Below are 15,610 nucleotides of genomic sequence, written 5' to 3' on the forward strand. Positions count from 1 at the left end.
CGCCTCTTCAGCTTAAAAGAGAGCCCAGTTGGAAATTTCCACCCTGCTGTGCGTGCTCAGCTGATCCTTATTGCCTTGGAATAGAGAAGATAAGTACAATAAATACTGAATAGTTGAGTCATCTAGGGAACAGATGGAAGGAGCGAGGGCTCCAATAATGGGAATCAGCTGGAGTAAGGTCAGGTTCAGGAGAGGCCAGGCAAGTCACGGAGCAGCGGGGCTTGCACACAAGATGTTTAGAGCATCTGGCTCTAAAGATATGCAGGACACGTTGTACATGGTGTTTCACGCTTCTAGCCACTAACACAGCAGCACAAAGTAACTATCAAAACTGAGCTCGGATTTCAACAGGTGTTGAACACTGAGTCCAGGTACGGGGCAGCTGCTGAGGATCTGATAGCCCAATAGATTGCGTTTTCCCAAATCTTGAGTCTTACTACCGTGTGGCGATCGCTGTTGGGTGCCTACTTCCTAATTAGTTGGTGCTTTTGTTGGCTGCCTACAAGCAGCTATTTTGTCATCTTAGTCCCCCTCCCCCACCAAAAAAAAAAAGAATTCTGGATTTTCATAGCTTCGCCCAAGAGCCGTTCTGAGTGGAAGGAAGGTTAGAGTTGGGAAAGCTATGCCCTCTCAACAAGTTCCGGGGTGGCGCAAGGACTGATATAACGTGCCAGTCATTTACAAGCACAGGTTTCACTAGTCATTCCCGGCACCGGGAAGAGGGCAGGCAAAAATAATCAAGAGGTGTGTAGTCTGCATTCTGCATCCAAATGCCTGAAAACAAAAGTCGACAATTTCTCTCCCACTATTATTAACTTGCGGGCCTTGCTCGCTAGACGCTGTCACCTGCTCCGCCTTCTCACGCCCCCATGGATTCCGAGTGGGGAGGGAGGATGGAGGCAGGGGCTGGGTCGCCCAGCTCTGAGTCTTGCCTTTTCTTGGAGCAAGTCCGGATCCTCAGTGCGAAGCCGCTCTCCGTGACTTAGCAGTAACCTAGGACTGGAGGGACTGGTTTGGGCTTCCCAGGTGGGGGCCAGGAGTTTTAAATTGCTTTCGGACCCCTCCCCGCTCTTGGGTGGGGGCTGTAATCTTTGGCATCTGCGGCGGAGGTGTCTCCGCCTCGTTCTCCAGGTTGCCTCCCCACCTGCCACGTGCGACCTGCGTGCACCACCTCCCCCTCCACGGAGCGCGTCCCCTTCCCCAAGCCGCGCTGGGTGGGTCTCAGGGACCCGCGGCCTGTAACCTGCCCTCCGCCTGCGCTCGCTCTTCGGTCGGAGGCAGAGCCCGGAGCGCAGATCCAGGCGGGAAGGGACGGCCGGACGGCTGGGCGCCGCGGGCCGCCGCCGCACCGGGCATGCTCAGTGGCACGGCCGGCTAGGTGGCCCGCGAGCTGCACCCGGATCTGCGCGGCGGCGGCGGCGACGTGAGCGCGCAGGGGGGCGGCGGCCTCGCCTCGTCTCTGTCTCAGCGCCGGGCTCGGGTGGGTGACGCGCAGTGCCGGGGCGATGTCGGATTTTGACAGCAACCCGTTTGCGGATCCAGATCTCAATAATCCGTTCAAGGTGAGCGCCGGGCCGCGGCCCTAGCCCGCGCCGAGCGTCGCGGTGGCCGCGGAGGCCCTGCCCCGAGGGTCTCGGGTCGCAGCGTCACCGGCTCAGCCACCAGCCTGGAGGGTCGCAGCGGGCCGCGGACCCGGGGAACCCGGAGCGGAGCCGGGCAGGTGTGGCCGCCAGTACTCCGGCCGGCACGGAGGGCCGCGGGGTGGGGGCCGGGAGGCCGGGGTTCCCGGGCTGGGTTGTCATGGGGACCTGGCGCCGGTGCTGCGTGCGGTGAAGGCAGAGGTGCACCGGAGAGAGGCGCGGGCACACGGACGCTGCGATAAAAAGATAAAGGGGTGTTTTTATTATCGTAAGTCGGTGGCGCCCAGAGCCACCAGTGGCGCTGCCAGAGGCCCCTTTCCCTCCGGGCCCAGCTCAGGGGAACCGGCAGCAAACAGAAGTTAAAAATAAACATCTGGAAACAATAGTGCACGCGGACAATTCCCCACCTAGCTGCTGTTAGCGAGGTGGACCTGGGCCTTTTTCCAAGCTGGGAGTGCGTCACCCGGGCTGTTTGAGGGTTCCGTTCCTCACGTGAGTTGCTTTCCTTGGAGTAGACATGCTCCCCAGCCTCCGGAAGGGCTTGGGACAGAAATGGCCTGGCAGGCCTTTTAAATGTTGGTCATCTGCTTTCAAATTAATGCCGCGACCGAACTCTGCCTTGAAAACTACTTTAGGTCTCTTAATGACTGTGAGGCATAGCAAGGCAATTTCTTCCAACTGTTAGCTTCGTTAGTCGTTTCTGCAGTGCAAACTTTAATTTGTAGTCACAAAGGTGAAATAGGAACTAATTTGTGGTCACCCAAGTGCGGCTTCTGGCTTCTTGGCTTACCGGATTTTAGTCCTTTTGTGGCTTATTGGAGGAAACAGCACCCCTGTCCTGATGGTTTAACCTCATGACTTCATGAAGGATTATTTTAATGAAGCCATCCTACTTATACTTGACAGCTGGACTCATTTTACAAAAATACAGAGGCAACTGTCACCCTCTCCTCTCATTCATTTGCTTTGGTTTTTGTTTTTCGTTGTTTTGAAGCAGGGCATCACTATGTAGCTGGTCGGGAACTTTCTAGTCTCCTACCTCAGCCTCTCAAATGCTGTGATTACAGATAAGCTACCTAGGAGCATTTTAAAGGAAGTTCCCTGTTCCCCAACCCCTACCTGAAGTTTTGTTTCATTTACACATTTTCACATCTGTGTTGTGAAAAATTGTGCTTTTCTTAAATTATGGATACCCAAAAGAAACATTTCATAATTTGCCAGGTGGGTGTTATTTAAAAACATTTAAAGGTAAAACATTAAGAACCCATTTGCCTCTCCTAGCTACGATAATTCTTTGATGCTGTTTATTATGCATCTGACCACGTGACTGTTGATTTTACATTTGGTCACCCATTTCACGGTTCCTTTCATATTAGTCTCTTGATAGGGTGAGATCCTGGCTTCTTATCACAGACTGTTTTGTGTCTTATAATGTTGCCATGATTCCTTCCTTTTTGCCAGGCATAAGGTTGCTGTGATAATTCTAAACACAAAATAGTTTTCAAGTATTAATCATGGTAGAAAATGATTAACATTTTCAGTTTTCTGTAAGTGGATGCATTCAGGACAATGATTCAAGTCCATCAGATGCTTTGAAGGATGGATACTTTCTGTCTAAGTAAGGTTTTGTTGACTTCTCTTTTACCACGTTTCTTTGTTTGTGGTGGCTGTCACAGCACTGCCGGTGTCCCTGTCTCTATCATTCTGTTTATATCTAATCACCCTTCTCTGTCTCAAAGGAACCCTTCTTTCTGCTGCTTTCGCTTCATTTTATGTAGAATAGACTGTTGAAATAATTTTTTTTTCATACCCTTATTTACTAAGTTCCCAGAATGTTTAGCTACCTTTTGATCACTGACTTTTTAAATTTGGTTTTGACACTTGTAATCCACTGTCCTTACTTGACACTTGTTTGCGTGTTTGGTTTTTGAAACTCCTGTAGCAAAAGCTGGCCTGGTCTGGGTTTCCGGCCTTCGCCTTCACACCTCGTGGATGCTGTTTCCCACTGTCCCTGCACTGCTGGGTTAGGAACACTTTTGTAAAAAATCATATCATCTCCTTAGATATACAAGTACAGTGGCTTGCTTGATTTTATTGACGATGGTAAAATTCTTTGTTGAATTCAGTTCCTACGTCTTCTCTGAGCACCTTCTTTATTCCAGTGGTTATGATAGGCCTAGTGAATGGCATTGTGGAATTTCAATGTCCTCTTTGTGCATAAGAAAGTTGAAGTAATTAAAAAAACTATGGTAATCTTAAACAAAATATTAATTTTGGGAAATTTATGAAAATCCATTTTGGAGTTCTTGAAATATGGCTTTAAATCTAGAAAAGGGTTATGCTTCCAAAAAAAAAAAAAAGAAAAAAAGAAAAGGCCTATACATAACCATGCATGCCTGAATCCCAGCACTCAGGAGTAGAGGCAGGAGGATCATCACAAATTTGAGCCCCTGCATGGTTGAGTTCATGTCCCTGTTCAGGCGCCACTGTAAACCGCCTTGGGTGGGTTACTTAGTCTAGGGGTTGTAACCCACCCTGCGGTCAGTTATTCCAGGGTCCTGGAGAGGCATTATCTAAAAAGACATGAGCAAGAGAGAGAAAGAAGGCCAGACAGATTTGTCAAAGCCTTCGTTTATTAGAGTCAGGGTTACAGCTTATATAGGCTAAGGAATTTGGGGGGGGGGCACAGGGGCCTGGGCTCTTGCCACGTGGTTCACATTGGTCACGTAGGCCAGGAGGTTACAAAAGGTCAGGTCACGGTTCCTCGGCCAGGAAGTAACAAGTTGACACACCTTAGTTCTCTAGATAGTTCGAAATGTGAGGCGGGTTCCGCTAACAGATAGCTCTCTATTAACAGATAATTGGGAGTGGAATAGGCTCTGCCAATAGAACAATTCTAATTATTGTTAGGAGTGAGTGGGGTTCTCTGCTAACTCCCCAGGGTGATGGTTCCTGTAATAATTTTTTTTTTGGTTTTTCGAGACAGGGTTTCTCTGTGGCTTTGGAGCCTATCCTGGAACTAGCTCTGTAGACCAGCCTGATTCCTGTAATAATTTTAAGAGGAAACAGCTCCTGATAGAGAGTTATAGGCCAGCCAAGACTAACATTGAGACCCTGTCCCCAAAGTAAAGTAAAGGACAAATATTGTCTACATACTCAACATGTATTTTTTGAACAATTGCTAAAAGTCCCTTATTCTGTTTAGTTTTCATTTAACCAACAGATAGTGAGGCAACACCTCTAATTTTGTAGGTATTAGTTTAATACAGAGGTCAGATATGCCTGTAAAGTAAAAGGAGGGTGTACTAAGCAGTTGAGGCCAACAATACAGACTCCTGCAGTTGACCCATAACACATGATTAAATGCTGGAGGGAGTGTCACTTGTTATAGGAAGGTGGTATTAATAGGGGACCAGGATATCTTTAGACCTTCTAATATGTTTTTGTATTTTAGTGTAATTGAATTAGATAAATCATGGAAATAACATTTTTTTTGTTGTTTGTTTGTTTTTTTTTTGGAGACAAGTTTTCTCTGTAGCTTTGGTGTTTGGTGGCTGTACTGGAACTAGCTCTTGTAGACCAGACTGGCCTCGAACTCAGAGATCCACCTGCCTCTGCCTCCCAAGTGCTGGGATTAAAGGTGTGCGCCACCACCATCCAGCAGAAATAACATTAAGTTAATTAATTTTCAAAACACAAGGAGAATCAGAATTCAGAGCTTGGAAGTATCTGTCCTCAGTATATTTAGTCAGGATATCCTCTGTGGATGAAAACCAAAGGGGCAGGTTGGCTCCCATCTGTAGACCGGTGCTAAACGGCATGTGTCCAGGGCCTCACCCTTGTGTCCAGGGCCTTGCCCGTTGTTGGCAGCACCAGATACACTTGTTCCTTTTTAAAAATTATTGTTATTGTGTGTGGGGGAGTGGGGTGCCAGTGTTCCAGTGTGCATGTGGAGGTCAGACGACAAATCTGTGGAATCAGTTTTCTTCTTCCACCTTTGTGTGGGTTCCTGGGTATCAGACTAAGTTGCCCGGGTTTGTGCAGCAAGCACCTTTGCAGGGTGAGCCACTGCGTCAGCTCTACTCCTTTTTCTTATGTGGACCTTAGCCTTTGAGGCTCTGTGGAGTGGAGCAGAAGGTGGGGTCTGAGTGTGGACTCTGTGGAGTGGAGCAGAAGGTGGGGTCTGAGTGTGGACTCTGTGGAGTGGAGCAGAAGGTGGGGTCTGAGTGTGGGTGTCTGAGTTTGAAAAGGCCTTGATCTGATCCTGATTGTATCACTCATCAGCTAGACGCCTAGGAAAGTCACTCAGCTTCTGGAAGCCCAGTTTACTAGTCTCTAGAATAAGATCAGCTATCTTGTGCGGGATAATTGTATGTTGGCTTGATACAGGCTAGAGTCATCTGAGAGGAGGGAATCCCAACCTGGAATCCTATGTCTTCATAGGATTGGGTTCTAGAGCAGTCATTCTCAACCTGTGGGTCACGACTGCTTTAGGGGTGTCACATCAGGCAGCCTATATATCAGATATGTACCTTATAATTTATAGCAGTAGCAAAATTACAGTTATGAAGTAGCAGTGAAATAATTTTATGGTGGGGTGGAGGTATTAAAGGGTCACAGCATTAGGAAGGTTGAGAACCACTGTTGTAGAGCATTTTCTCAATTAGTAATTGATGTGGGAGGGCCCAGCCTACTGTGGGTGATGCTATCCTGGGTTCTATAAGAAAGCAGACTATACAAGCCACGAGGAGCAAGTAAGTAAGCAGCACTCCTCCATGACCTCTGCTTCATCTCCTGCCTCTGTGTCCAGCCCTGTTTGAATTCCTGCTCTGACTTCCCTCAGTGATGAACTGTAACCTGGACGTGTAAGCTGCAATAAACCCTTTCCTCCCCAAGTTGTTTCTTAGGTCATGGTGTTTTGTCACAGCAGTAGTGACCCTGAGTAGGAACATCTGCTCCCTAGGAGCACTCCCAGGACCTGAGGACTATATGCAAGTATGCAGAAAGTGTCAGTGCATGGTGCCTTTAAAAAGGTGCTAGTATGGCCGGGCAGTGGTGGCACACGCCTTTAATCCCAGTACTCGGGAGGCAGAGGCAGGCGGATCTCTGTGAGTTTGAGACCAGCATGGTCTACAAGAGCTAGCTCCAGGACAGCTAGGACTGTTACACAGGGAGACCCTGTCTTGAAAAACCAAAAAAGAAAAAAGAAAAAAATGGTTGCTAATATTTAGTTCATTACTAATACCAAGTGCTTTTTCCTTTTTCGCCTGCTAGATTCTAGAGTCTAGACCAAGATTATCTGAATTTTAATGTTTTTCCTAGTGTCTTCCTCTATCATTCTCTATCTTATCAAAACATTATTACTACAACTATGTATGTATGCATGTGTGCACACATGATGGTGTATATGTGATGGTTAGAGAACAACTTTGACTCTCTTTTCATGTCTGCATGGGCTCCTGGATCAAACTCATGTTGTCAGGCTTGTGTGGTAAGCCCTTTGCGGGCTGAGCTGTCTACCACCCTCTGCCTTATGTTTGGAGACATTGACTCTCACTGAACTTGGAACTCAGTAATTGGCTAGACTAGCTGGCCACAAGCCCCGGGGATCTTCCTGTCTCTGCCTTTCCAGTGTGGCATCATGCCTGGCTTTTTTTTTTTTTTTTTTTTTTTTTGAGACAGGGTTTCCCTGTGTAACAGTCCTAGCTGTCCTGGAACTAGCTCTTGTAGACCAGGCTGGCCTTGAACTCACAGGGATTCACCTGCCTGTGTGTGTGCCTCCCGAGTGCTGGGATTAAAGGCCTGCACCACCACCGTCCAGCCTATGTCTTGCTTTTTATGGGAATGGCCAGGATCTGAATTCAGATTTCTGTGCTTTGCTCAGCAAGCACTTTATTTATCCACTGAGCCATTCTCTAATTCCTAGAAATATTTTGTAAGTTTTATAGCATATATTATGATCTATTTTATTGGTTGTTGATCTCTTATAATACCTAATTTATAAATTAAAAGTGCAAAAGAAAATACGTAGTTTAGATATCATGTGATTTATAATGCCTTGCAGAATATCTCAGCCACTACTGTAATCAGTTTTGGGTTTTTCTTTTGTTGCAGTTCAGAGGATGGGCTCAAGGCCTTGAGCGTTAGTTGAGCAAGCACTCCCCTGCAGAGCTATCTCTGACACTGTGATCTTTTAAAAACAGCCTGCAAAGTGGTATCTCACCTATCTAACATCTTAGTGTAATTTTAGTGGCATCTTAAGAATTTAGTTGAGCCTGGTAGGGTAGCCAGCACTTGTCATTTTGCCACTTGGGTGGAGAAGACTGGAGGATCATGACTTTGAGGCCAGCCTGGAATCTTTAGACCCCTGGAAAAGAATTTTATCACTGACTGTTTCCTATAATTCAAGGTTGCCAGTTAGCATTCAGTCAGCTGTGATGAAACCTTTCGCCCTGAATTGTTTATAGACTGCAGGTTTAGTGCTCGCAGTCCTGGGAACTAGCAGGTCTGAGGGGAGGCACTAACACACCAGTGTTGCCTATGAATCAGTAATTCTGTAGATGGCACATTCAGGGTAATCTCACCTGGGTCCTCTCTTATAAGGGCATTAATTCGGTCTGGGAGGCCACAGCCGTGTGACTTAGCCACCTCTGAAGCCACCTTGGAGTAGTGCCTCTTCAGCTTTAGGCTTTGATATATTTACCATGGGCGGGTATGTGGGAGATACAAATATTCAGATTCCAGGACCACTTGTGTTTTTAACATGGACGTTGTCATCTGTGTGCTATATTTTACAGTACTATCTACAGTGAGTTGATCTTTCTTCTCCACCCATTTAAAATTTAGAGTCTGGAGACTGGATAGCATTAGGAAAATGTTCCAGTATTTTTTGTAATGGTTACATTTTGAAAACCTTATCTTTCAGTATTACTTAGGGACACAGTGATTCATCCGTGTCAACTGCCCGAATCCATGCTCTTTTGTCCTTGGTTAGCACTTTGAAAAAGCACATGCTGAGCTATTGATTATATTTGAGTTAGGTGCTGCTCATGAACATGCAGCACTATTTACCACTGTCTCGGCGATCATTTAGTATGAACAGTGTCCAAACACAGTTGTTTGTTGATGATCCTGACATTTGAGCTAGAGTTGCTGGCTTCTTTTTTTTCTTTAATGTGTCTTCAGTTATCTGACAGCTTGAATGCGTGGTTTAAGGTGTCTTCAGTTCACTGCCTGCTTGTTACCTGGAGCTGCTGGCTCAGGCAGCGGTTGGGCTGTTTTTATCCCATGTGGTGCCCTTGTTGGGCATAGCCTGCACTTTGCAAATACAAAACCAGTAGTGTCAAAGGAGAGCAAGAGCCGAAGCCGTAAGGGTTTTTGTGGTCACATGCCACTCCTACTGCTGGTCAAAATAAGTCACAAGTCATCTTAGATTTTAAAAAAGAGGTGAGTCGGGAGTCAGACTCCAATTCTTGACAAGAATGGCTGCCTTGCCTGATAGAGACCTGTGAAATGAAAAGCTGTAGCTGGCATAAAATGGCGAGACAGTACCGAGGGAGCTTGGTAGACTCCTTTAAAATGGAGGGGAAGTAGGTGACATTCAGTGATTGGTGAATGGCAGCATTCCTGTGCAAAGAAGTAGCCGATCCTTGCTTCAGACCCAGCTCTACTTTCTTCTGGCTTTCAGGATAGCTTCTTAAGAGGTACTTTCCCCTACTGAACACTGGGAGACCAGAGCCTGCTCTCATTTCAAAGTAACTCCTCCTTCCAGTCGCTGGTACAAGTCTCCTAACAATAGTCATTAATATTATTTAAGTCCAAACCATCTTAAAAGCACCTCTAATTGGCTTGAGATAAGCCTTCTTACTTGGGTGCTCATTAGTGTCAGGTGTTCGGGATCAGCCCGGTGTAGAAATGCTTCAGTCCAGTTGGGCATTTTCAGGACGATGGACACGCTCACTGGGGTACAGCGCAAAGCTGCTGCCTTTTTTAAACCAGTATTCAGATGCAGTCGTACTTAGGGGTCCGTCATAGTTAGCGCCAGTTGTCCTTATGACATGCCTTCAAAGAGAACCTCAGTTGAGGAATTGCTTCTGTCTGGTTGGCCTGGGAGCATGTCTTTGGGGCATTTTCTATTTGCTAATTGGTGTAGGAGGCCCAGACCCCTGTGGGCAGTCCCACCCCTGAGCAGGTGATGCTGGGCTGTTTAAGGTAAGTAGCTGAGGATCCCAGAGAAGTCAGTCAGTAAGCAGTGTTTCCCTGTGGGCTGTGCTTCATCAGTTCCTGCCTTCAGGTTCCTGTTTGAGTTCCTACATCGCTTTCCTGTGATGAACTGTATTGTGTAAGCCATCTCAACACTTTCCTCCCTAAGTGGTTTTGGCCAGGACCTTCTGTTGCAGTATCAGGATAGCAAAGTAGAGCAGGCTCAGTAGCTTTACCAACAGCCATGCTCGAGGTGATGACTGTGGACAAAACTGAAATTGTTCTTAGGCCAATATTATTAAACATGTTTAAGTATGGTCAATGTTTTGTAGTACTGAATGTATAGCCAATGAATTTAGTGGTTCTGTTCTTTGTATGTTTGTGAGTGTGTGCAAAAGATGTCTGTGTTTGTGTGAATATGGGTGGACAGGATGTGAGACATCATCGTTGTGGAGCCTTTGTGTGGGTTCTGGCTCTCCACCTACTTGGAGATAGTTGCGTGTTCACTGCTGTATACATCAGTGTCAGGATGTGTGATGACGTCACTGTGTGGAGGTCAGAGGACAGCCTTTGGTGTGGGTCCTGGCTCTTTGCCTGGTTGGAGACAGAGTTTATGTTGTTCTCGGTACATCAGTGTCCAGGGGTTCCCCTGCATCCACTCCACTCTTGCTGTAAAAGCACTGGGATCACAGGTATGTCACCGCACCTGGCTTTCCATGGATTCTGGGCATCTGAAGTCAGGTCCTCCCTCTGGCAAATGCTGTACCACTGAGATATAGTCTCAGCTCCCATGATTTCTTATTATGTCAAACTGCCACTTTGATACCAAGTTGCTAAAAATATATGTATTGGATTAATGAGATGAGTGACAAGTTCCAAAAAAAGTAATAATTCTACAATCTTTTGCTAGGTGTAATCACTTAGTTACTGTTCTCATTAGCTGATTACATGGTTAGAGTTGTTTGAACATGGTAAAATATGTCCCGTGAGAGCAGCCAGGAAGGACTGGGTCAAGAAGTCGAAGGCAGGCTCAAAAGCACTCACTGAGCATTTAGTTAAGCGAAAGCTAAAGGGAAGTCGAGCTGCCATCAGGTACTTGACGTCTCCTTGCTTACTTAAGTGAACAAACTTATTATTTGTTGCTTTAGATAAAGAATCCAAGGCTTATTGGCTTTCTGCTTCAAGGTGGACTTTGTCCCAACAGAGAGATTATTTAATCAGTTTGAATAGCCTGGCAATGCTTTTGTAGAAGTCGATCCTCCAATGCTTGGTGGAATTATTCAAGCAGAGGCTGGATGGGCTGTAGAGATGCTAAGGGAGAGATTTTTGTATCTGAGCCTTCTCTATTTTGGGACTCTGTGGTTGCTACATGTTTGTAACTACAGCATTTAATGAACACACGCTCTCTGATGTCCTACCCTAGTAGATATTGGAGTTGGCATTGATCGTGGAAGCAAGAGCAGAGACTTCACGTTCTTGGAGACTGCTACGCTCTGAGTTCAGTTCCTGATGAAGGAGCAGTTCTTAATGTTTGTTCATAATACAGTTGCTAAATCATGTCCTCTGCTGAGGGGTGTTGGCCTCACATAGGGTACTTCCCGAAAGGAAGCCCTGGCGTAGGAGTCCTCTGTTTAGGGCTTTTGAGGGCCATCTAGACTTCCTGTTCTGCAGTGTGGCTGCTCTTGCCTACAAGGATGTGTGAACAGACATTTCTCCAAAGATACATAATGTCTAATATGTACACAGTCCCACGTCTGTGGAAGCTTGTGTCCTTCCTGTATGTGCTTTAGCTATCCCTCCCTCAGCACCTGTTTATTTCAGTGAAGACTCACAAGCAGTAAATGCAATGTGACTTTTTTCAAGGTTATGATGAATAAAAGCTATATTTATATGTAATTTTTAATATTGTACTGGAATAGCACAGATCCAAAGTTTGTTTTTAAAATACTAGGGGAGCTTTAGCAGTAAGTGTGGAAGATAAGGCACGAAGGGGTGGGTTATCCTTGTAACAAATGTGTGTACTGTTTATTGCTCTTGTTCCTGTGGGGGCCGACTCTGCTGTTCTGTTACTTCTGACCTCACATCTGTACTGGGGTCAAAGCACTATCCCTTTCCTGTGTAAGAATGAAGACTTTTGAGCTGGTGGAGCTCAGTGGTAGAGCTCCTGCTTAGCATGCACAAGAGCCTGGGTTCCTTCTACAGCTGGCCCTCACCCTACTCCCCGAATCATGTCAGTTCATTAGCTACTGGGCACTTGGGCTGTTCTGAATAATGCTGCTGTAGTTGTGCAGACTTTCATTTGAACGCTTGTGTTTGGATTTTGTGGGTCTGTACTCAGGTCCTGTGATAACTCTCACCAGAAGAACTGTGAAGCCAGTTTCCACCATGGCTACTGGAGAGTGCAGTTCCCCGCGTGTTGACAGTGCTTGTTGCTGCATGGTTTTAAGTCCAGCCATCTTAGTGTCTGCTTCAGTCTCTGGAGTGCTGGGGATTCCAGAATTGCGCCACTATGGCCACCTTGAGACTTGTGGTTTTGATTTGTATCGGCCTAGTGTTGGGAACTGTTTTGTGTACATATTAGACATTATGTATCTTTGGAGAAATGCCTGTTCACACCCTTTGTCTGATTTGAGATTGGGCTATTTAGCTGTTTTAAAAACAGAGCTAGCTCTAAGAGATTTAAACTATATTCTAGATACGAGTCCTTTATCAGTTATTTGTCTTGGAAATATTTCCTCCCATTTTTATTTTTTTGACATCCTTTGAATTTGGAGAGTAAAAGTTGCAGTGGGGCCCTTCCTGTTGGGTCACTTGCTTTAGTGTGTGTGAGGCTCTGGCGTTGGTCCTTCGTGACACATACGCATCAGCTTCTAATTTTGATAAAGCCCAATGTTTGTTGTTTTCAACTTTTATAGAGTCTTACTATATAGCCAAGGCTGGACTGGACCTCCTGGTCCCTTGTCTTTACCTCCCGGGTGGTGCGATTACGGGTGTCCTACTCCATTGGCTTTAGTTGTTTGTGTTTGGTGTACTATCTAAAACTTCTTTGCCAAATCTAAGGTGAGGAGGTTTTTCCCTCATGTTTTCCCTTAAGAATTTTATAGTTTTATCTAGCTTGTATTAGTTTCAAGATTCACTTTTAGTTAATTTTTATGTATGGTGTGAGGTAAGGGCCAAACTCATTCTTTGGCGTATGGACGTCAGTTGGTCTACTGCCGTTTGTTGAAAAGACTATTCCTCCCCAGTTGAGCACCACAGAACCTTTTAGAAGAAATACTTTATCTACACAAGCCCTTATGTTTCATGCAAAAATGATAAGTCACTTGGTGTCTCCAGGTGTGTGCTACCTGCGCAGCTTCTCAGCTTGGCCGCACCAGTGCTGTGACTGCCTCTAACTCACCGCGTGTGTCAGTGCGTAAACCAGCATGATGGGTTTTTACCTGATTCTACATTGCAATTATGAATATTATATCAATGTTACCAACTTGATAATATTTTCTTTAAAAATTCCCTTAAAAGAAAATCTTCCATTTACTCTGTAGAATATAGATTAATTAAGGAATACATTTTTTCCTAGAAGCCAGAACACTGGAGCTGCTGGAGCTCATAGAGTGAGAAGCACAGCGTAGGAAGTGTTAGGCATTTTGAGCATTAGTGAGGTCCAGCGCTGAGTGTTGGTGAGCTCGCACCACAAAGGAGACGTGCGTGTGTGTGTGTGTGTGTGTGTGTAATAGTTATGAACTGCTAATTTTAACTTTAGAAATAGACACAATCAGATATTTGTGTTTTAAAATTTTTTATTGGAATATAAATTATACCTAGCAATGGATTTTATTATGACATTTTCATATGTTTTAATGTATTTCAATTATATTGACATGCCCCTATAACTCTTTCTTGTCTTTTCCCCCAACTCTTTTTTTCTTCCTAGGGGGTTCCCCTTCCACTGTCATGACTTGTCTGTTTGTCCCTCCTCTCTCTTCCCTTCCTCTGCCTTTCTTTCTTGTGACTTTGAGTTTAATAAGTGTTGTTTATAAGAGCATGGGTGAGGATTGTTCACAGGAACATGGGTACCTTACCAGTGGCTAAGGAGAAAATGTCCCCCTCCTCCAGCAACCACTTATTCATTGCATTTGTGTCCTCAGAGAGGCATGGTCCGCTACCCTCTCTGTCACAGAATGTTGAGTGAGCCCAATCTTGAGCAGGCTTGAGAGTTCAGTGGCCATGTCATTCTGGAAAGAAAGCCTTCTCTCCCACTCTCCTCCTTTTGGGCATGCAGTTTTTCCATCCTTTCTTTCCTGATGTTCTCAAGCCTTGGAGGGAGGAAGAAACAGCTGTGCCATTAGTGTTTAGTTCTCAACAGTTCTCAGCCTTGGGCCAGTTATGAGTCTCTGAAGTCACCAAATGCAAAATAAGCCTGCCTGTGGAAGCTGGGGTCAGCACTGGTCTGTGTCTAAGCAGAGTTGATTAAAAAAGGGTGGTTTGACAGACACATCACTTAGCGAACAGCAGCAACAGCTTTTCCATTAGTGCCTATGGCGGGCGTCCTTAACCATGGGCTGCTGTTGACTGTGTTCACAGTGCCAGTATGTTTTCCCTCCTGAGCAGCCGGCCTTAGGTCTGTCAGAAAGGGACTGATTGTGTACCAGGTCCATAGTTTCTTTAGACTATTTATGACACATATAAGCTCTGGCTCAGTTCCTGTGTTTTGTTTGTCTTGTGATCACCTCGTGTGGTCTCTTTAGCACTGGGGTTTTACTGTCTAGTTCTAGCGGGTTACCGGCAGTCACAAACAGCCTGTATGCTTTGGGAGCTTCAGGGACTTGTCTGACCAACTGGTTGGGAGGTGATTTACCTCTTCAAATCAGATATTTGATTGTTAGTGGTTTTAGTGTGTACAACATTCACTTCTTGTGTGTGCTGCTGGAAATCAAAGCCAGGACCACAGGCAGGCCAGGCCAGTACTCTGCTGCGCTGCTACACTTCCAGCTGTATGGCTAGCAAAGACTGTGTCAGACACACAGGGAAACTAACGCCCAGCATGGAAACATTCTATCCTAGTAAACACTGGGAGTTCCCACTATCCTCCAGAGAAGGGGGCATGTATTCCAAGGGGCAGCATTTTACCTTTGGAATTCCTCTAATGGTAGTGACAATCCTTGTGGAAATTTGGGACAAATGCAGTGCTAGGTGACAGGGAACAAAGTGCCAGCAGGCACCGAGGGGACAGTATGGTAGATGCAGTTGTGTGATTATTTGATGGTGTTTGTCACTGCTTGTTTTAAGCTGATTTAAAAACCTTTTAATTTATATAGTACTAGCTTTGGTATCTTAAATAGCCATGGGTTTTAGTGAATTGCTTATGTGTAGTATTATAAAATGCAAATTAATACCCTAAGCTTAGTGCAAGTGGAATAATAGATAACTTTTTTTCTATTTTTTTAAAAATGAAAATGTTTAGATTTTTGTTTCAGGGGGAGTTTAGTGTTTACAGTTTATTTGATAAGAGAATGTACTTTGAACTATTCACGTTCATAAGCCTGGTGTTAGGGGGACTTGAGGGAAGGAATAGAAACTTTGAAGACATTTGTCTTGGTAAGAACCAAGTTTCTTAGGTACCTTAGAGAAACTACTTGAATTTTTCCCTTCAGAATGTGTGTGTTGTTTATCTTCTTAGACTTGTTATAGTTCCTTTTGACTCACACAAAGATGGAGTGTCTTGAGGTAGCAGATGAAGAAAATAAGAGTGAAGATTATCTTTGCTTGCA

General features: G+C 45.3%; 1 protein-coding gene across 1 annotated transcript in view; it reads left to right on the forward strand.

Annotated features, from left to right (window-relative positions):
• The first annotated feature begins 1,099 nt into the window (after positions 1-1,099).
• Positions 1,100-15,610, forward strand: part of Scamp1 (secretory carrier membrane protein 1) — an 89,299-nt gene continuing 74,788 nt past the window's right edge. The window contains exon 1 of the mRNA XM_041663390.1: positions 1,100-1,562. Within this exon, the coding sequence (XP_041519324.1) occupies positions 1,506-1,562 (57 nt within the window). The 5' untranslated portion in view covers positions 1,100-1,505. The remainder of the gene's footprint in view (positions 1,563-15,610) is intronic.

This window comes from Microtus oregoni, unplaced genomic scaffold (genome assembly GCF_018167655.1).
Source record: "Microtus oregoni isolate MIOR12 unplaced genomic scaffold, Mior012 000014F_ref0000157, whole genome shotgun sequence".
NCBI lineage: Eukaryota > Metazoa > Chordata > Mammalia > Rodentia > Cricetidae > Microtus > Microtus oregoni.